The sequence below is a fragment of the Periplaneta americana genome, chromosome 8, assembly GCF_040183065.1.
Source record: "Periplaneta americana isolate PAMFEO1 chromosome 8, P.americana_PAMFEO1_priV1, whole genome shotgun sequence".
In the NCBI taxonomy this organism is placed as follows: Eukaryota; Metazoa; Arthropoda; class Insecta; order Blattodea; family Blattidae; genus Periplaneta; species Periplaneta americana.
The window spans coordinates 87150970-87169682 of record NC_091124.1 but is presented as its reverse complement, the minus strand read 5'-3'; the positions used below and the strand labels follow the sequence as shown (position 1 = coordinate 87169682).

The 18713-nt window shown below is 37.4% G+C and overlaps 1 protein-coding gene across 4 annotated transcripts in view; it reads left to right on the top strand.

The window, feature by feature from the left end:
• The first annotated feature begins 889 nt into the window (after positions 1 to 889).
• Positions 890 to 18713, top strand: part of LOC138704857 (alkaline phosphatase-like) — a 670581-nt gene continuing 652757 nt past the window's right edge. For 3 of the 4 annotated variants that reach the window (XM_069833189.1, XM_069833188.1, XM_069833187.1), the window contains exon 1: positions 890 to 1286. In XM_069833189.1, coding sequence (XP_069689290.1) covers positions 1196 to 1286 — 91 coding nt within the window. In that variant the 5' untranslated portion in view covers positions 890 to 1195. The remainder of the gene's footprint in view (positions 1287 to 18713) is intronic. The other variant, XM_069833186.1, reaches the window with a different exon arrangement.

The following is an 18713-nucleotide window of genomic DNA, read 5'->3' as shown; positions in this document are numbered from 1 at the left end:
CACGGTTACCGTTTCGTTTCGTAATCTATGATTACTGCGTTTTTAACCGATGTTGATGCACTTCGCCATGAGTTACTGATACTGCCACTCATTCATTCATTCATAGTGTTTTGCCCAAGGGTAGGTCTTTCACTGCAAATCCAGCATTTCAGTCTTTCCTATTTTCTGCCTTCCTCTTCGTCTCCTCATATGATCCATATATCTTAATGTCGTCTATGATTTGATATCTTCTTCTGCCCCGAACTCTTCTCCCGTTCGCCATTCCTTCCACTGCATCTTTCAGTAGGCAGTTTCTTCTCAACCAGTGACCCAGCCAATTCCTTTTCCTCTTTCTGATCAGTTTCAGCATCATTCTTACTTCATCCACTCTTTCCAACACAGTTTCGTTTTTTATTCTGTCTGTCCACATGTTCCACTCTTCTCCATATCCATATTTCAAATGCTTCTAGTCGCTTCTCTTCACTTCGTCGTAATGTCCATGTTTCTGCCCCATACAATGCTACACTCCACACAAAGCACTTCACTAGACTCTTCCTTAGTTCTTTCTACGGAGGTCCGCAGAAGATGCTCCTTATTCTATTAAAAGCTTCCTTTGCCATTGCTATTATTAGTGCCAAAATTAAACTGAACCATTTCTTTACCTTAAACACTAGACGCGTGCTGACTGTTACATCTAAATTTGCTTAGACTGTACAAGTGTAAAACTTACATTATTTTTATAAATAACACGAGTATGTGGTTAATGGAGGGGCTGCTCATGTTTTTGCTGTCATGTGGAAGTTGTCACCGTCCCAAGAAGTTGAAGGCGACGACCACGTGCTCCTGTCGGGGGAGGGGGCGCAGTCGCACTGCTGAGGTGCGTGGGCTCGTGTTCCTGTCCCGTTTTTGCGATCATCCAAGGTAAAGTTATGAATTATCATTCTCGAGGAGACGCCGCCTAGTGGAAGCGCGGCAAGCTGTGAAGTGGGACACATGCGACGCTTTTTGGCGCCCGGGATGCGTCCTGGGTTTCAGCTCAAGTGAAACGACAGACTTACACCGCCGGTCATATGTACGAAGTCGAAAGACACAACGAATTAAACCGCGAAATTTCGCTGATCTCGAAAGTTAGTTGCGCTCCTTACGGTCGGTGTGTTTGACTAAATACAAGTAAGAGCCAGTGACTTTGAATGAATGGAGAAATATTTCGGTCGGCATGTTAACTCAAGCAATCAACGGATTTCAGCTGCATTTCATCATCGCAGTTGTCCTGACAACCGCTTTGTATGAAGTCTCCACTGTTGAAGGTAGGACGAACAGTGTACGATTGATTATATCTAACAAGGAACACTTGCTATACAAAATATAATCCGATATCAAAATAAGGTTACAATAAATTCATTCTATGGACAAATAACATCAATGGTAGAATGATGTGAGAAATGTATTTTTCAACAGTGTATATCCTATTAAAGAGTAAATTTATAGCAAAGCATTTATAACTAGGCATGAGAAGTTCAGAATTCATCTAAAGAGGTTTCTCATAGACTCTCCAGCCGCCTATTTATGTGGTTGTCAAGAATTTCAGTAGGATGTTGAGGATCTTCTATTTGAATGCCCGCATCATGTCCATAAAATTCGCAATCCTATATGTAATATCTTGATAGTTGCAGAAACATTTATGACCAACTTCTGATCAAAATTCAACAGACAATATTCTGTTTTAGCAAATGTATGTAAAAATATTCGAACATTGTTTATGTAATTTAGTTTCAAGTTTATTTTAATCTTTATATAAATTTCGGTATCTTTTATTTAGATATCTTAGCTTTAATTCTGACATATAATAATAATAATAATAATAATAATAATAATAATAATAATAATAATAAATATTACAAACAGTTATAATAATAAAATAATAACAATAACAAAATAACAATATTACCTCCACTACTACTACTGCTAATAATAATAATAATAATAATAATAATAATAATAATAATGATAATGATAATAATAATAACGATAATAATAATGATAATAATAATATGTCAAGTTACAATAACTATTTTTAACATTATTCAACTCAAATTTTCTAAATATCTTCTTGATATTCTCTGAAATCTTCGTCACACGATATTTTCTTGCCTTTACTTAATCATTTAAGACGGTTATGGGTGGAGACCCTGAGGGGTCAGTTTCGGGCCTTTTTTATTTATAATTTTTTGTCAATTACTTGGATGCGTATGTATCGTGTACCTCGATTTTAAACGATAATGATACGACTTTCTTTGTCACTGACAAAGACCCACTTCTGGTTAAAAATATAGCAGAAAATTCGGTTGAACTGCCGAAGTATGATTTTGGTTAAATCGTCTTACAATAAATACGAGAAAAACTGGAAATATAATTTTATCTTTAAATTTTGTAATTAGCTTTAATAGCGTTGACACATCTGAACAAGTTGGATTACTGGGTATAACGTCAGATAGTAAACTGAAGTGGGAAAAACGTGTAGATAACATTTGTAAGAAATTAAGGAGATCTATCTAGAGTAATTTTGTTTACTAAAAGAACTAAGAACTACAGTTACTCATATATTACTAACTGTATATAATGCCTTTTTCCACTCAATTTTAAATTATGGTATTAAGCTTTGGGGAATTCGCCTTCAGCAATGAAGTTTTTGTTTGGCAGAAAAAATCTATAAGATGTATTCAACGACTCTCTAAAAGAGATTCTTGTAGATAGAGTTTTATTTCTTTGCAAATTATGACATTGTCTTCCTTGTTCATTTAGGCCTACACTAATTTGATTTATATCAAGAAACATAAACAGGACATTTTTGAAAGCTCTTCTTGTCATAATTGTTGTTGTTGCAAATTAACACGAAAAATATCAAGCAACCTAATCTTGAAATCCAGCAAACTATCCACCAAAGCAGCCACCAGAGTGCATTATTCCAGCAAGCAAGCACGCAGAGCAGCCGTCAGCGCTGCTAGCTTGGAATCCATCACAGAAACAAGCACCGTGGGAACCGGGCTTAAATTAGAAATAAACGATAACAGAACAGGATTAGATTCGTTCTAACGGTGTGAGAGATAAAACAATAGACTATATCATAAAGATAGTAGGCCTATGATGAAAAATTTCGATATACAGTAGCTGTGCTGCTTAGCCCTCATCAAGATGTTTCAAATCCATATTTTTTTCTTTCCATGAGTGTACGGTCTGGAACAGACACGTAACAAACGTTTTTAGAGTCGGTAACATATACTTTACGATTGATTTATACATGCAGTCGGTAACATATACGTTGCGATATGTCGGTAAGAGATACGTTGCAATTGAATTGTAAAGTCGACTACATACATTGCGATTGATTTTACAGTTGGCAACAGATACGTTGCGATTGATTTTACAGTTGGCAACATATACGTTGCGATATGTCGGTAAGAGATACGTTGCGATTGAATTGTAAAGTCGACAATATACGTTGCGATTGATTTTACAGTTGGTAACAGATACATTGCGATATGTCGGTAAGAGATACGTTGTGATTGAATTGTAAAGTTGATAACATATGTTGCGATTGATTTTACAGTTGGTAACATACGTTGCGATATGTCGGTAAGAGATACGTTGCGATTGAATTGTGAAGTTGATAACATACTTTGCGATTTATTTTACAGTTGGCGACATATACGTTGCGATATGTCGGTAAGAGATATGTTGCGTTTGAATTGTAAAGTTGATAACATACGTTGCGATTGATTTTACAGTTGGTGACAGATACGTTGCGATATGTTGGTAACAGATATATTGCGATTGAATTGTAAAGTTGATAACATACGTTGCGATTGATTTTACAGTTGGTGACATATGTTGGGATTGATTTTACAATTGGTAACAAAAACGTTGTGATTTATTTGTACAGTTGGTAACAGATACATTGCAATTGATATGTACAGTTGGTAACAGGTACGCTGGGATTAATATGTAATGTCGGTAAGAGATATGTTGCGATTGAATTGTAAAGTCGATAACATACATTGCGATGATTAAAGGCAACCATTTACTGAGTTCATTGCTAATATGTTAACTGGAGGTGCACTGATTTTTTTTTTTGGGGTAGAAACGTGAAATGTCCAGGGTTCAGATTTAGGGCTAAACGAGGGCAAGAGTCGTCAACGGTCCAGTTTGACATCACTGCATAAGGCGTTGTATGTCAGGGGAGGAGTGCATCACGAGTTCGGGATGCACATCTTGGAACACCTGCAGCTAGTCAAATGCAAGAAAAGAGGCAAACATTCTTTTGCTTCTATGTATGGATCATGTCATCTCTCATTTCAATTACAAAAAGTAGAACAGTTCATTAAACGCTGAATATCTAAGTTAAAGCTACAATAGAGCGTCTCGTTCAGGCCAGTGAAAACGTAAACAAAGTGTAGGTAACGTGTGGGGTGAGGACGAGCCGTGCGATAAACACGAGGGATGCACAAGGTTTTAGTTGCATTTATGGCGGAGCATTAATCGAAATTATATTTTTCCAAAAACACACAAAACAAAAAACATAAATTGCATAACGTTATCATATACTGTACACATTTTAACAAACAAGCAATTATAACGTTGAAATAATTCAATATAACAAATCAAATTTTGTACAGGGACATCACTTTATTTTTACCAACATTTTTAACATTAACCTGGCTATACTCGGAAACACTGTTGCCCCCTTCCATTACAGGAGTTTGATGTTACTAGTGCAATATGTAAACAAATCATTTTACTGGGTATAGGAGGAAAGAAAAGTAGTGTATCCATTTATGTTTTAGGGAAATACGATATTACGATTTTCAGTTTGATCATCACTTTTACGGAATTTATCAAAATACAGTAGAGTAGTAACATTTTTTTTCAAAAACTCAACTTTTCAGGCGGCTATGTTCGTTATGTAATGTCTACTTTATTTAGCATATTAATTATTGGTGTTAACATACAATATAGAGAGTGCATTTAAATTGAGGGGCTCATAAGTAAAGGGCTGTAAGTGCACTTAAGTTACTTTTGAGAAAATGGGGTTTAAATATTTAAGCTTTCGTAAAATCGGTGAAATTTTTATTTAAATTTTAATATGTGATGCGATTAAAATATCCCTTTGCCACTAAAATTTTAGATACTTTTTCTTACACTGGATGCACTTAACTCATGTTATTACAAATGTCACTAGCATTCCTTTGCTTCTAGCCACCTCAATTCAAAAAAAGTAATCTGAATTTTTAAACAAGTTGCTGAAAATGGTTGCCGTTCATTACAATGCAGGCTTCAATTCAGTACGCATATTATTAAAAACATTTTGAAGCATATTCTATGAAATTGAATTTATCGTTTCTTGAATATAATTTTTTAGTACGATATTATTAATATAGGTTCTTTCTTCTATAGAAAACGCAATCATATTCATGAAACACACTATACACTACAGTGTTTACTTCACTGCTTGAAGACTTCGAATGCAACAGCGGCCGTAAGTTTGTGTGTCTGACGGAGCAAGGACATTAGTGAAGGGGTGAGAGTGAAGTACATTCAGAAATGCAGGTACAATAAAAATGCAAGTAAAAATAAAATGATGTCCCTGTACTTATATGATGTTGCTTTCAATGAGCATTTTTTACGGTCTGTAGGACTGACATAATATCACCGTCTTCTGTGGCCGAATTAACAAAACTACAGTACTGTAATTATGTTTAGAGGAAACATTGTTGCCACTTCAGACCAATATACTGTACTTTTGTTAATTCGGCCACAGAAGACGGTGATATTATGTTAGTCCGACAGAGAATGAAATTCATGACCGTAAAAAAATCTGCTTGAAATCAACGTAATGGGCCTAAGTAGCAAAATTTGATTTGTTATATTGAATTATTTCAACGTTACACTTGCTTGTTTGTTAAAATGTGTATATGATAAAGTTATGCAATTTGTGTTCTTTTGTTTTGTGTGTTTTTGGAAAATATAATTTCAATTAATGCTCCGCCATAAATGTTGTAACTACTCGTAAAACCTTGTGCATCCCTCGTGTCTATCGTACGACTCGTCCTCCCCCCCCCCCACACGTTACCTGCACTTTGTTTACGTTTTCACTGTGCCTAAACGAGACGCTCTACTGTAATAAATGGTAATCTAAGGACCTTAACTTTTCATAAGTGAAGGTTATATTTTTTCCTTAAAACTAAAGCAACAAGGAATAAATATGCCAGACAAGAGTAAAAGTAGGCTGGGGTGAAGTCTTGGGGGCAGCACTGGTTTCAGATTATATAAGAAGGACTTGGAGCTGTGGACTCCTAGGACTTATCAGACTACTCGTGTGGGGATGGGACCTGGCTCTATCAGGGGCTGAGACAGGATGTCCCACCTATCAAGTCGGCTGATCGAAAAGAGTTTGGAGTTCTGGGCCCCTGGAGTTTATCAAACTACTAGGAGGAACCGCATGTAGGATACTGGTCTAATTGTTAGCTATAGAAATACGTCTGTGAACCGAAACGTTGAGAACATCAGGTTAACAATGTTGAGTGCACCAATTTTCCTATTTTCTGCCTTCCTTTTAGTCTCGCACATGATCCGTATAACTTAAGGTCGTGTATCATCCGATATCGTTTTCTGCCCCGAACTTTTCTCCCGTTCACCATTCCCTCCAATGCATCCTTCAGTAGACAGTTTCTTCTCAGCCAGTGACCCAACCAATTCCTTTTTCTCTTCCAGAACACTTTCAGCATAATTCTTTCTTCACCCACTCTTTCCAACACGTCATCTTTTCTTATTCTGTCTGTTCATTTTACACGCTCCATTCCTCTCCATATTCACATTTCAAATGCTTCTAGTCGCTTCTCTTCACTTCGACGTAATGTCCAAGTATCTGTCCCCATGCAAGTCACACTCCACACAAAGCACTTCACTAGTCTTTTCCTTAGTTCTTTTTCCAGATGTCCACAGAAAATGTTCCTTTTTCTATTAAAAGCTTCCTTTGTCATAGCTATCCTCCTTTTGACTTCCTGGCAGCAGCTTATGTTACTGCTTCTAGTACACCCCAAATGTCTGAAGTTGTCCACTTTATCGTCTCATTTCAAATTCGCACGTTTACCTTCTTTATTTTTCTTCTGACAACCATGGTCTTCGTCTTTTTGGCATTTATCTTCATCCCATACTGCTCACAGATGGCATTTAGCTCCTGTAGCATATCCCTTAATATCGTCTTTTCTTCTGCTAACACCACCATATCATCAGCAAATCTGATGCACTTTATTCTTATTCCTCCCACTATCACCCGTCCTATGTTCTGAAAACAGTTCTTCACTAAATCTTCCAAATAGATGTTGAACAGGGTAGATGATAAAGGACATCCTTATCGTACTACTCTCCCTATTTCACTTCCTGCTGACATTTCTTCGCCTATCTGATTTTGACTCGCTGTTTCATATGAAGGTTACAGAACAGCCTCCTCTCTTTCCAATCCATATCCATTCTCTTCACGATCCTAATCAGTTTATTCCCATCCACTCTGTGAAATGCCTTTTCTAGGTCCACAAATACTATATATGATTTATATTATGATATATGCAATAGGTATATTTCTCAACAGATTCGGTTCTGCTGATCCTTCACATTTCTGTGTTCGGGTCGGCGGTCCCTTACTTAAACTATTTACAGCTTAAAACACAGACGTATCGTGACCTTAAAACCTCCTCTTACTATTTCTTTCATGTCCCTTCACTTTCACTTAACCCTCCCTCTAATTTATTCCCTCCTTATCCTACTTCACTTCTCTTATTCTCAGCTACACTTGAAAACTATAACTAGTTTTCTCATTCAACTTCAGTCCCCTTTTCTCATAACTAAATACTTCCTTCTTGTAAATAACAATACATTTAAACTTATTTAATATAGAAGATACTCGTACAAATACTATATAGGGGAGAGTCGGGTAGTATCGGACATCGGGTAATATCGGACAGTGCGTTTCTTTCATCTACCACCATATGGTAGCACCTGAATGAAATGGTTACGTTTCTCTATGCGACATCACAGAAACGTAACCATGTCAATCAGGTACTATCATCGTGTGGTAGATGAAAGAAACTCACTGTCCGATATTACCCGATGTCCGATACTACCCGACTCTCGCCTACACTTCTTTATTCTTCTCTAGCTATCTTTCGCCGATTGTTCGTAGCACATCAATTGCATCTCTCGTACCGTGTTCCTTCCTGAAGCCAAACTGCTCTTCTTCCAACTGTTCTTCCATCTTAGAATACAAACGTCGATTCAGTATTCGCAGAGAATCTTCGCCGTGTGTGATATCAGGCTGATAGTCCTGAACTTGTTACATTTCTTAGCATTATTATTTTTTATATTGGCAGCAACACTATCTTTTAAAATATTCAGGCAATTCGCCTTTCTTATATATTTCGTTCATAATGACAGAATTTTCTTCTTGTCTTCACTCAAGAATTTCACTAATTCAATGGTAATTCATATGTGTCTATGTGCGTACATACCTATGTATTTTTTAAGTCTCTTTATCCACAACATGTTCCATTGTTGAGTTGCTATACTACATGCTGAGTATTTCCTTTACATGTTCTAGGAAGTCCTATTCATTGCTGTATGTACATTGTTTGCCAAATCCTGAGTATTAGAATGGAATGTGTGTGTATGTGTGTGTGTATATATAATTAACATTAGCATACATGAATTGCAAAATATAAAATACGTATCGGCTTCTCTGTGGACTCTAACAACCCCTCACGACAGAACTTATCTCCACAGTCCACTGTTTAACCAACTGAGCTATTTATATATATTGGAAAGTAGTGTGATAATCACATACAGTTCTGCTTGACGGTGCGTCTTTCGAATGTAGGGGCTAATGTGTTATACAACAGGTCAGGCAAAAGAACGGACGATTATAAATAGTTTGTTATTAACTCGAAAATTTATTTTTTTTTTCAAAATTACACATTGAAATCATAAAGTTCATAGTCTGCCATTTATTTCTTGAAAAGAACATCCTTTAAGTGACTACCATTCACGTGTATAGCCAGTGCCAGCGTTTCTGGTGCGTATTCTTGAGTAAAAAGCCAGTCAATGAGCACTTATTGCCAGTGCAGCTGAGAACGGTACCACCCAACACATCACGTCAGCAATCTGTCCTCTGCGTCAAAGGCAAAACACTCGCACTTCGTGTTTCTGGGGTGTGTCCTTGAGTACACTGTCCAGTAAGTGGCATCGGCTGAGAGTGGTACCACCTCCTAAACAGATGTAACGTCAGCAATCTACCAATCACAGTTGTCAGCTTCTTTTTCGCCCACATTTTGAGGCAAAGATAAGATAATCGCTCTCAACGTTCGCATTACTTATTTCACACCCCAGAAACGGTGGCACTGGCTGTACGCACTCTTCACATGTCCGACTACGTAGTCCATAGATCAGCGCAGCGTATCTCTGAAACATTGTTGTCTGGAGTACGCACGGTTCTTCTTCTACCTGGTGGATTTTTCTTCAGTGTCGAACAACCTTCCTCAAAGACGGTAACCCGTATTTTAATCGCACGAGCAGATGGAACAGGATCATGGCGCCATAAATTAAAATTACGACGAAATTCAAATCTAGCAACCTCAAAACTATAGTCTTGCAATGGTTCTTAATGAAGCCTGCCATAAATGTCTCTAGAAAGTACGGGACATTTTTACTATCGACTTTTTTTTTTTTTTTTTTGGCAAGGAAATTGAAGTTAGAAGTTACTGAAAAAATGTATTAAATAAGACTGAAACATGGAAGTTAACAAAAGAAAGGACATTATTGCCTTTAAACAATGTTTATCCATGTCAACTTATTTACGTCACTTGATAGTACTTTGCACTTAGCTTTTTTTATTATTTATTGTCATTTATTGTATTCCATAGACCTTACATTAGCAATGAAATTTTAAGATTAGGAACAACTCAGCAATTATTTTTTTTAAAGTGATATGAGGTGGTGCCTAACAATACCATTCGAACAATAGATAATTTCAACATTCATTTTTGAAATAAACATCAGGTAGAGAAATTATTGATTTTTAGATTATGAAATAAAGTTTTATTAAATTATGGGACTTTTGAGCGTCCCGACAAAAATTACGGGGACACCGAACACAGCTACCGGCGTAGCTCAATCGGCTGATGCACTTGCCTGCTGATCCGGAGTTGCACTCGGGTGTGGCTTCAATTCCCGCTTGGGCTGATTACCTGGTTGGGTTTTTCGAGGTGTTCCCCAACTGTAAGGCGAATGTCAGGTAATCTATGGCGAATACTCGGCCTCATCTCGCCCAATACCATCTCGCTGTCACCAATTCCATTTACGCTAAATAACCCAGTAGTTGATACAGCGTCTTTAAATAATCAAGCAAAAAACTTCGGACACCTAGGTAAAACAGGGGACTGGAACGTATGGTAAGCTTACTTTTCATTGCAAAACCACGTTGTGCACTGCTCCACCTTTCCATGATGACTAAATGTATTGGTATTAGAATATGAGCGCAATTTATCGCCTCTGAACTGTGCTACGAGAGATATACACTCCTTAAAATCGTCCTTCCTTTACCCGTCTATTAATCTTCTGAAGTATTATTTAAGTATTATGGCGACGGTTTTCAAAATACACGTTACGGAATATTTGGCTTTATTGCTTGCTTCGTACCTGACCACAAGTCACAACGTAGAAACGAAAGTTGTAAGAAAATAGGCTACAAATATTGTTCTCGCCAAGCTTAGACGACCTCACTCACAGCATTCTGCTGACTCGTGCCATACCCAAAACATAATAAATCATACGGTGCATGCCTGTTAGTTATTCAGCGTTGTCACATTATGACTCTGAATTAGTCCATCCGCTGGGCTGAGGCAAGTACGATTTTTTTAACAGAGAAGTTAGTAGTTATCTCTTGCGGCAAGATAAGTTGATCTCTCTACTCGGGCAGAGGCCGTCTATGTTTGGCAACGCTGTTATAAAGCAATTCAGTTATCGGACGAGGCCAACTGCGTAACATAAACATCGGGAGCATGTTGATGTGACTTCTTTGACTTCTTTCCTCTGAGCTGGTGTCGTCTAAGTTTGGTGAGTACAATATGTATGAAATTTACTTCGCGACTGAACAGTCTGCCGAACTATTCGAATAGTTTAGTCAACTGTCCGAAGACAGTACTGAACCTCACAAGTGATATCAGTAAGACACTGCTTGTGAGGCAACTAATCCAGGAGATAATAGGGAAGGGTGGTCAATTCCTTTCCCCCTCCATTACATATACCGCAGATTAGCTACATCCAATATCATTGTAGGTCATCTTTTTCTTTTCACGAGTGTACCTACATAATGTACCTATTTTATTATTTCAATTGAAGTATAGATATTTCACGCAAGCTCTGTATTTTCTTATATCCTCTGCCACTTTTCTTTTTTTTTTTATTGACAACGACTGTGCGTGTTTATGTGTTTTGGAATCTAGTCCTGTTCAACTGAAAATTAACTGAAACAATACCAAACAACTCTTGGCATTTATTGGCATTAGCAAACGTAATTGCTCATTAATGTAATTATCCATAAAACAGGGAGAAACAACTAATCACAAGGGAAACATTAATTTACTCGTGTCTGCCTGTTCAAGATAACCGGTTTGACATTTCTAATCGTAGAACTTTCTCTGCTCACGCAAGGTGACGCATCATTGCGTCAAAATGGCGACGTTTGCTTATGTCCAAATGACGATCGCGCGGCGTGACGGAAGCGTATCATAGCAACGGTTGTGATAGAAAGGTGCAGACATTTGTGTGTTGCAACTTGGCGGTGTTAAGTGGGCACAAGGCAGCCCTCACTCTCTTGAATCGCACCATCTGGCGGACAGACTCGTGTAATTTCATGGATTGCGTCGAGAAAGAGGAATTTAAAGTAATTGTCCATCGTGGAAAGCTGGAGCGCCCATTTTCTGTGACAGTGCAAAGGCCAGTACTAGCCTAGTTTCAGAAGGAAATAATAGCCTCACCTTATTTCTTCTTCTTTTTGTTCGAGTAACAGAAAGACATATTGTGACACTGTAGATTGGAATCAAATGCCTATTGATAAAATGAAAGTTGGCAGTATCGCTGAAAAATTAAAATTAATGATGATGATGATGTTTATGATGATGATAATAATAATAATAATAATAATAATAATAATAATAATAATAATTAAAGGTATGCATGCTACACTCAATGATGACGTATAAGAGCATGGGATAGACCTTCCTACTTCCATGATCACAGCGCTAGAATGAGGTAGTGTGGTCGGCAATTCAATTTGACAGCAACCTGAGTGGGCCCAGGGACCATTCAAGAAGTTTTGACGAGAGAAACACCACCACCACCACCACCACCACCACCACCACCACCACCACCACCACCACCACCACCACCAATGATTGAATCCAGGACCTTCCAGACCATAACCAGTTGCTGTGCCAATTGAGCTAACTGTCCGTATAATATTAGTATTTACACTTAGACTTCATCAAACACTTAAGAGTTCATATTGAAAATATTCATTCATTCATTGTTCTGCCCAAGGGCAGGTCTTTCACTGCAAACCCAGCTTTCTCCAATCTTTCCTAATTTCTGCCTTTCTCTTTGTCTCCTCATATGATCCATATATCTTCATGTATATTATCCGATATCTTCTTTTGCGCCGAATTTTCTCCCGTTCACCATTCCTTCCAGTGAATCCTTCAGTAGGCAGTTTCTTCTCAGCCAACTCCTTTTCCTCTTCCTGATGAGTTTCAGCATCATTATTTCTTCACCCACAGTTGCCAAAACAGCTTCATTTCTTATTCTGTCTGTCCACTTCACACTTTCCATTCTTCTCCATAACCACATTTAAAATGCTTCTATTCGCTTCTCTTTACTTCGTCGTAATGTCCGTGTTTCTGCTCCATACAATGCCACACTCCATATAAAGCATTTCACTAGATGGAAAATACATAGACACGAAATTAAATTACCTTTGACGGGCTAATATTTTAATGCTTTTCATGTGACTTAGTTGAAACATCTCATCATCTTCGTGGCTACAGTATTTCGTCTGGATGCATATAATATTTAACTTACCATAACTAACCTCGACTTAGTCTTAACACTAAAACTACGCAACGTTGCTTGAGAGCGAATGGCTAGTGTTGTTCTGGGTGGCTCAAAAGCCGCGACCTCCATGAACTAAGTCCGATGAAAAGGGTGTAGTAGTAGTAGTAGTAGTAGTAGTAGTAGTAGTAGTAGTGGTGGGTGGTGGTACTAATAATGGTGGGTGGTGGTACTTGTAGTGGTGGGTGGTGGTACTTGTAGAGGCGGGTGGTGGTACTTGTAGAGGCGGGTGGTGATACTAGTAGTGGTGGGTGGTGGTACTAGTAGTGGTGGGTGGTGGTACTAGTAGTGGTGGGTGGTGGTACTAGTAGTGGTGGGTGGTGGTACTTGTAGTGGTGGGTGATGATACTAGTAGTGATGGGTGGTGATACTAGTAGTGGTGGTGGTGGTGGTAGTAATGATGTGGTGGTGGTGGTGGTGGTGGTGGTAGTAGTAGTAGTAGTAGTAGTAGTAGTAGTAGTAGTAGTAGTAGTAGTAGGGTAAAGTTGCCTAATTCCGTGATACCCCTAATTCCGTGATACGTTTTTTTCACTGAATGTCACGGGATTGGGTATCTTGCTAGGAAGTTCACCGAGGTCTCAAAAGTAGGCGAAAGATGCACTCTTTCGAGAAAGATGTCTGGCGCTATGGTCGAACGGCAAAGCTTTGACTGACATTCAATTTAAAAAAGGTATCACGGGATTAGGGATATCACGGAAATAGGCAACTTTACCGTAGTAGCAGTAGTAATAGTCAGAGAGAGCATTTGGTGTACGTAAACCGTTGAGTTAACTGCTACATGCACTATATCGTAAGGTATTAGGGAGCAAGGAAGGGAGGGGGTGAATGTCATTGTGCCGCTACAATAACAACGACTAGAGTACAGTTCCTGCAGAAAATTATCTTCACTATTCAGTAATTTCACTTTATAATATTAAAAAACTTATTGTTTATATTGTACATTTAATTACAACATACATAGTTCTATGTTACATGATATTAATATAGCTACATAAGACCAATATATTGTATATAAATACAACATAGAAAACATAGTATTTTACTTTGTACTACTTTGCTCTTCTTCATGACTGCATTTCTTACAGTGCACTACAATATACTTCATTAAGCTTTTCTGCTTTCAAGTCGTCAGACCACAATAATCGCATTGATTTTTCAAACAGAGCTTTTCTGCTTTCATTTCGTCAGACTACAATAATCGCATTGATTTTTCAAACAGAGCTTTTCTGCTTTCATTTCGTCAGACCACAATAATCGCATTGATTTTTCAAACAGAGCTTTTCTGCTTTCATTTCGTCAGACCACAATAATCGCATTGATTTTTCAAACAGAGCTTTTCTGCTTTCATTTCGTCAGACTACAATAATCGCATTGATTTTTCAAACAGAGCTTTTCTGCTTTCATTTCGTCAGACCACAATAATCGCATTGATTTTTCAAACAGAGCTTTTCTGCTTTCATTTCGTCAGACCACAATAATCGCATTGATTTTTCAAACAGAGCTTTTCTGCTTTCATTTCGTCAGACTACAATAATCGCATTGATTTTTCAAACAGAGCTTTTCTGCTTTCATTTCGTCAGACCACAATAATCGCATTGATTTTTCAAACAGAGCTTTTCTGCTTTCATTTCGTCAGACTACAATAATCGCATTGATTTTTCAAACAGAGCTTTTCTGCTTTCATTTCGTCAGACCACAATAATCGCATTGATTTTTCAAACAGAGCTTTTCTGCTTTCATTTCGTCAGACCACAATAATCGCATTGATTTTTCAAACAGAGCTTTTCTGCTTTCATTTCGTCAGACCACAATAATCGCATTGATTTTTCAAACAGAGCTTTTCTGCTTTCATTTCGTCAGACTACAATAATCGCATTGATTTTTCAAACAGAGCTTTTCTGCTTTCATTTCGTCAGACCACAATAATCGCATTGATTTTTCAAACAGAGCTTTTCTGCTTTCATTTCGTCAGACCACAATAATCGCATTGATTTTTCAAACAGAGCTTTTCTGCTTTCATTTCGTCAGACCACAATAATCGCATTGATTTTTCAATCAGAGCTGCAATGGTAACATGATTTACTTTCTCTAGCTCTTCGGATGTCAATAGAAACATTTTGCCCACACCTTCAGTTTGACGTGCCCTAACAATAACATTAGCAACGGATCTTGTTTGCAATATTTGTCGTTTCGTCTATAGATACCCACAATTTTTCATCTTTTAAGGTTTCTCTAATTTCACGTAAGACATCTTCATAACATTTTGCTAAATAACCCGTACGCAGAGCAGATTGTCGGGATAGAGTTCTACCTGTATATTTTTGCAAAAATGATCTGACACATGGGTGTTTCAGTTTTTTAAATGGAATATTTGCCCTAACGAACATGTGGCCCAAGTCTTGGTAAAAATCACATTCCATATTTGAACTCGTGGGAATAGCTTCGACTTTCTTCAAATTCAACAACTTAAAACATTCCTTGTGTCTTTTAGAGTTGTAGTGTTTTTGTACATGGTAACTCTTGTTCCCCAGTAGATCGACTCTACATACCTTGCATGTAAGTTTTTAACCATCCGTGGAAAAGTGCTGCTTTCCGAACTCCTCAACAAATCGCTGCAATTGTACATGCCGAGGCTTTTTTTTCCCGCATATAGTAAACTATGTTGTAATATAAAGGCAAATAAATGCTTTGCACTTACGGTAAACACAAGTAGAACTAATTAGAAGGACTGCGATAGGAAAAAAGTAAATACAGGAAATAGTGTAGAAGGACCAATAAAGAAGAATATGAAGAAGACAGGAAATTCAAATAAGCCAGGAAATGCACAGGTATTGAAAACTATCTAAGACAGCACGTGTAACATCAGAGAGCTCTGTGCGTACAATGACTGTACCTTGTAGGTAAGACCCCTTCCCCCACCTCGTGACGTAGTCAAAGCTCTCGGTATAGTAAACTTGTGTCCACCGATAACGTACCCCATCTGCTCTCTTTGGTAATAGTAGTAGTAGTAGTAGTACTTATAGTTGGAGAGTTTATTTAATACCCAAGCGGTGTCAAAGAGGGCACTTGCTTTTGAAAAGATAAGATAAGAGTTTGTTTATAGATTAGATCTTCTCAGATGCCGCTCCAATCACAACAAGCGGTAACATATTACAGTATGTCTACCAATAATTCCTGAGCAATTGTAATTGACGTTCTCATATCTACTCCACGAGGAATAAAAACCAATGTTGTCTTATCTGGAGTTGATTGTTGACGACAAAAAGACTAGTAACTTTAATTTAAATCTTAATTAAAAGTAATTTTAGAGCTTAAAATTTATTTACTGTGGTTGGTGGTGGTAGAAATCAAGGCAATGATGCCGATACAAAAAGAATTGTAACTAGGGATAATCTCTACAATAATAATGTGACAACATCGCTTGATATTACAAATATTAATGCGTGCAGAAAAGATATGTCCAACACAAAGTCTTCCACCTGGGGTAATTGAACGCTAGAACTATAGTAGCAGTAGCAGTAGCACTGATGATAGTGGTAAAAATTATAATACTAACAGTAATAATTTCCTTGTTTCTCCACAATACCATGGTTCTTCATTGTTTCCATTAGATAACATGATTGCCAAGGCGATACAGGAATAGGTGACGGGCAACACGCGGTAAATGGTGTTATGTACACATAATATGGTAATATATGTGAAGTAATGGTGAATATTTAATTGGGATTGCGAAGGAAATGGCTCATGGCCCTTGAAATTGATACTATCGAAGCGTCATTCGCCTGGAAGGACTTGAAAAACCACAAAAAATCCAAGTTAGGATATCCGACCATGGAATCGGACCACAGGCCTCTGAAATATAAGACGGGATTAATAGCCATTATTGCACCACGCTCCGAATAATAATAATAATAATAATAATAATAATAATAATAATAATAATAATAATAATAATAATAATAATAATAATAATAATAATAATGCATTGAAACAGAATATAGCTCAACTAAATATATTATTTTTAAAAATATATTAAAACCTCCTCATGGATTATAACAAACTCTTCCAAGTAGTTAGTAGTATAGGTATATATGCATGCGAACTGGACACCCCTATGGACTCGCTTACATTGTTCAGTTCCACAGAATCCTTTATTTTTTCTTTTAGTGTAGGTCGAATATAGACACACACACAAAAATACAAAAAGTGAACTAATAGCACAACTTGTTAGATAGAAAATAAATTTTTCGTTCACGGGAGCGGCGTGTCATTCAAAAGATTCAGGATCTGTAACAAACGAAACGGCTAACATTTTGCATGTTAATTTATAAAAATAATCATTGAAGAACTTATAAATCACTAGAATTAACAAAGGAGATGCTGAAATTACCAGCCTTCGTTTTCCAAACATTCTTGGCACCTGCCTAAATAATGATGCACCATTCGTTGCAATTCCCTTCGAAAGATTGAGACACTGTCTTGACGGGTATTGGTTTCCAGTTGTTCCATTGTATGCCAATTGGAATGTATACTTTGTTCCCCCCCCCCACAAATAGAAGTCGCATAAAATTAAGTAGGAGGATCTAGGGGCCATATAGGTTACCATTGCTAATAATTCTTTCGTCGAAACTGCAAGAATCGCTTGCATCGAGACATACCTGCTGCATGTACTATGGAAGTACGGAAAAAATTAGGTTCCCCTTAGTCAAACTCACCAAAAATGGAGTACGAAACCATTGTGACGTAGGGGCAACCGGCATCAACTTTGTTAAAAAATAATTGTCTTACTCCTTTCTCAGAGGTAGGGCCATGACATCGGTATATTTGTATCAGTTTCAGGTCGATTGAAGGTGAACACAAGACGCCAGACGTGTTTCAAGTATAGGCAGCGGAAGCGATTTTGACATACGCCTAAGCAAGTACTTTCCGTGTTTTGTATACGATTATTGCTTATTATAAAATCAAGACAATACAATAATTGTATATAAGGGTAAAAGGAGTCATACAGATGTTTGATGGAAATGATGCAGCTTCCATAAGTAATGCCCAAACTCTTCTTGGTGACCCAAATATTAAAAAAACAGTGTGAATATATTTAATCTAATTTTGGATTTATCCCCTCTACAATCGAATGTCTCGAAAAGACTGGTATGAAATTGGTGGAGCAATTTCGATAGTAAATAATCTCATCTCAAAAGTGAATGATCTGCAAGATGATATAGGGTCATTCCATATCAAATCAACAAGGCACTCAACCCGACCGACTCAGATTTCTTTCAAAATTTGAGGGTTTGTTTGACCTGCCATGCTAACTGAAACTGCCGAGTTTCATATGTCCTGTGCTTTTCATTTTCTGTCAGTGGCGTTTCAAACGTGAAGAAAACTCAGATTTTTGTAAGCACGCCGCTTCAATTAAAATTATATATCTCAACAACGTCTCCAGATAAATTTACAAAAATTGGGTGATACATTCTTAATATGTGATAGTTTTTATTACTTATATTGTTTTCTGCATCTATTCA